Source organism: Numida meleagris, unplaced genomic scaffold (assembly GCF_002078875.1).
Source record: "Numida meleagris isolate 19003 breed g44 Domestic line unplaced genomic scaffold, NumMel1.0 unplaced_Scaffold324, whole genome shotgun sequence".
In the NCBI taxonomy this organism is placed as follows: domain Eukaryota; kingdom Metazoa; phylum Chordata; class Aves; order Galliformes; family Numididae; genus Numida; species Numida meleagris.
Window position 1 is genome coordinate 82,807 of NW_018364555.1, and position 3,609 is coordinate 86,415.

The 3,609-nt window shown below is 49.0% G+C and overlaps 1 protein-coding gene across 1 annotated transcript in view; it reads left to right on the forward strand.

The window, feature by feature from the left end:
- Nucleotides 1–2,808, forward strand: part of LOC110391218 (guanylate-binding protein 1-like) — a 7,068-nt gene extending 4,260 nt beyond the window's left edge. Inside the window, exon 9 of the mRNA XM_021383024.1 lies at nucleotides 2,771–2,808. Within this exon, the coding sequence (XP_021238699.1) occupies nucleotides 2,771–2,808 (38 nt within the window). The remainder of the gene's footprint in view (nucleotides 1–2,770) is intronic.
- The last annotated feature ends 801 nt before the right edge of the window (nucleotides 2,809–3,609 follow it).

The window sequence follows — 3,609 nt, forward strand, 5'->3', positions numbered from 1 at the left end:
AGAAGTCAAATCACTCAACCAGGGTCTCTCTTCGTCTTTCCATCTGATTGCTGCCACTGCAATGGCAGATGCTGTTGGTGCCGTTTGTGTGAATTTCCGCCACAGAACTGGTGAACACCCAACACTTTTGGTGCCATGGATTGCATGCGGGTCATCGGGCACAAAGAAGTCATTGTACAGCATCTCCACCACAGCCAGCTCTCATAGATACCAGATACCTTCTTCCATGATGATCCATCTATGATGATGGGGTACCACATCATCTTCAAAGAGATCTTCCTTCTCTTCCCTCTCTTCCTCTACTTCTTCCTCCTCTTTCTTTGCTTCTTCATTCCCTTCTAAGAGGGATGGATGACCCTCGCTGCAACTTTCCTCCTTCTACAGGGGTAACTGACACCCACACAGCTTCCCTTGGTATTACCCAGTTGTGGAGCACATCTCTGACTGATCTAAGTGGTGAGAAACACATTCAGGAAACACGACAATATGGTTATGCCAGTTTGGACATTCCAGAAATGCACAAAAACATCAATGGAAAAAAAAGTGTAGGAGGAGGGAAAGCTGAAAACCTGTTCAGCCGTCTCTTGTCCCATTGACAGATTGCCTGGGAAGGCAGTGGAGGAAAGAAAACCATTGCCACCCTTGGGAGTGCAATATTTGATGGTTCAGCTGCACCACATTGCATACAAACCCTGGGTGGGTGTCCTCACCAACACTCTCAGGTTCTCATATAGCAGAGTTTTGCATTCTGATACGGAAATGAAGAAAGCCTTCTCCTGTGTATCTACTTATGGCAATGCAATAGCACTTTTTCATAAAAAAGGGTCCCCGGAATGAATCTTTCCCTGCCATGAAAATAATCAGGGCAGTTACGCACCAACAGCCAAGGTCTCAGCAGCAGCAGAGGGAAATGTCTCCTTTCCTTTCTGCCGGTTTTTCCTCCTCCCTTCCCATCACCATTTCTCCAAAAGCAGGACAGAAAGCATCAGATCAAGCACAATGGCAAAGACAATCACTGGAGAAATCTCTCACCTTTTTGTGGGATGCCCTGGAATTTCAGTGACCGACTTGCTGGTGTGGATCTGCTGGGGAAAATGGGAACCTGAATGCTGCGACGTTAAGCCCATGACTGAGTCTGCTGGGTCGGCTGTGGAGGGCAGAATCCCCTCCCTCCCCCTGCTGGTCGTGCTTCTCTTGATGCAACCCAGGATACAGTTGGCCTTCTGGGCTGCAAGTGCACATTGCTGGCTCGTGTTGAATCTTTCATCAATCCACACCCTCAAATCCTTCTCCTCAGGGCTGCTCTCAAGCCATTTCCTGCCCAACCTGTATCTGTGCTTGAGATTGCCCCGACCCAGATGCAGGACCTTGCACCTGGCCTTGTTGAACTCCATGAGGTTGGCACGGGCCCACCCCTCCAGCCTGCCCAGGTCCCTCTGGATGGCATCCCTTCCTTCTAGCGTGTCAGCTGCACCACTCAGCTTGGTGTCATCTGCAAACTTGCTGAGGGCGCACTCAATCCCACTGTCCATGTCGCCTACAAAGATGTTAAATAGCACTGATCCCAGTACTGATCCCTGAGGAACACCACTCCTCACCAGTCTCAACTTGAACATTGAACCGTTGACTGCAAACTCTCTAAGTGCAGCCACCCAGCCGATGCCATATCCAGTGAGCCGTCCTTTCTTCAAATCCATTTTTCTCCAATTTGGCAACCAGGATGTCATGCAGGGCAGTATCAGACACTCTGAACAAGCCCAGGTAGATGATGTCAGTTGCTCCTCCTTTATCCACAGACGCTGTACCTCCATCATAAAAGGCCAACCTGTCTGTCAGGCACAATTTGCTCTTGGTGAAGCCATGCTGGTTCCCACCGATCACCTCATCTTTATTTTCCATGTGCCAAGATAGGGTCTTCAGGAGGCTCTGCTCCATGATCTTGCCAGGCACACGGGTGAGACTGACTGGTCTGTAGCTCTTCATCCAGCCTAACAAACTAAGAAAGCAAGAACCATCTGTGCAAACTTATGCTTTGCCTCCTGCACTGATGCTTCACTTCCCACCTGCATCCTTGCAACGCTCCAGTTCCTGTCCTTGCAGCAATGCCTTACTGCTATGTGGGGTTGAGAAACTGTCAGTCCTGCTGCTGATTTCACAGCCTCTCTCTGCACAGCTTCCCATTCCCCAAGGGCCCATTGTCCCTGCCAAACTTGCCTTAATGCTCCCATCGCTCTCCTGACCCCCAGCCTCTCTCACCCGGTTTCATCCCCACCACTTCACACAACCTCACACATCTCCCCATTGTGCACAGACCCCCCAGAGACGCATCACAGCTCCCCTGAGCACGCATCTCTGCGTTCTGCCAGTGGACGGGGTCAGCACAAAGCTCACAGGCACCAAGTTAAAGCAGCGCGTTTATCTTTGCTTAAGTTTAAAGCAATGCGATAATAAGTGAAACGATACAGCAAGAATAAAACAGAACACGGCAATGCACCTAACCGTTCCTACATGAGATCAGCTGTCGTGATTAAGAAAGATACATCAGCGGTTGCCCTTGTACTTGACCATCATCCAGATCCACAGCAGTGGGGTTGCAGCGAAGATTTGAAGAGCATTACCAGCAACTGGGAGGTCCTACGCAGTGTGTCCGCTTGTGGGAGGGTTCCCCAACCTCACTACAAGAGGGTCCAGCTTTTATAGCGTTGAATAAACAAGTTTACGAGACAGTTCTGCGGAAACATCTGGTTTCTTTTCTGGATTCCACCTCCAGGGCTCAAGGAGGAGCCAAGGAAGTTTGTGTACTCGTAGGCCTTCGCACTGTGCTTCTAAAGAAGGGAAAGTGAATACATCCTCATAACGCTTTATCTAATCTCTTACTAACAAGACCTTTTGACCAAGATACATATTTGCTAATGATTGGATACTGATGATACGTAACGCTGGGTTCATCCAGAGGTCATCGTTTGTTGGAGGCCCACTGTTCAGGCCTCAGTGCTTCATACTGCCACTGCGGTGTGCAGAGCCAGGGAGTGGGGTGAAAGCACTTTTCTTCATTCCCGTCAATTTGGACTCGTGCATCAAGTCTCTTCTAGCAGTTTTTTTTGCCATGGAAAGAAGAGGAGTTGAACATTGAGAATGATCTCAGCCAAGTCACTGCTGTGTGTGGCTCGGGGGATAACACTTGGTAGGACTGGGCCGAATTTGTTCACCATCCCAGAGAGGTGAGTGTTCGCCTCTGCTTTCTGTGGGCTGTTCTTCTTCTTTCTTTCCCAAAGATTGGAGGACTTTTTTATACTCTCTGACTGACATGGTTTTATGATTTTCGGTTATTGGTGTTCCACATCATAACATCATGTAGTGTATGTACCTGGTTCTCAGAAGAGAAGGACTACTACAGTTCCCACGGTACTTTGCTCCTCTGTTACCAGCCGGAGGGAAAAGATAAAAGCTTGCAGATCACGAGACCTCGGCCCTTTTTCTGCCTGTCTCTCATCCTGGCAGCACCTCGCTCTCCAGCCGCCTTATCGTCGGTAGTAGAGTAAGGCCTACCTTGATTTTGGGACATTCTCTCTCTCTGTATTGGATTTATCAGCTTAAATTGTAATTATA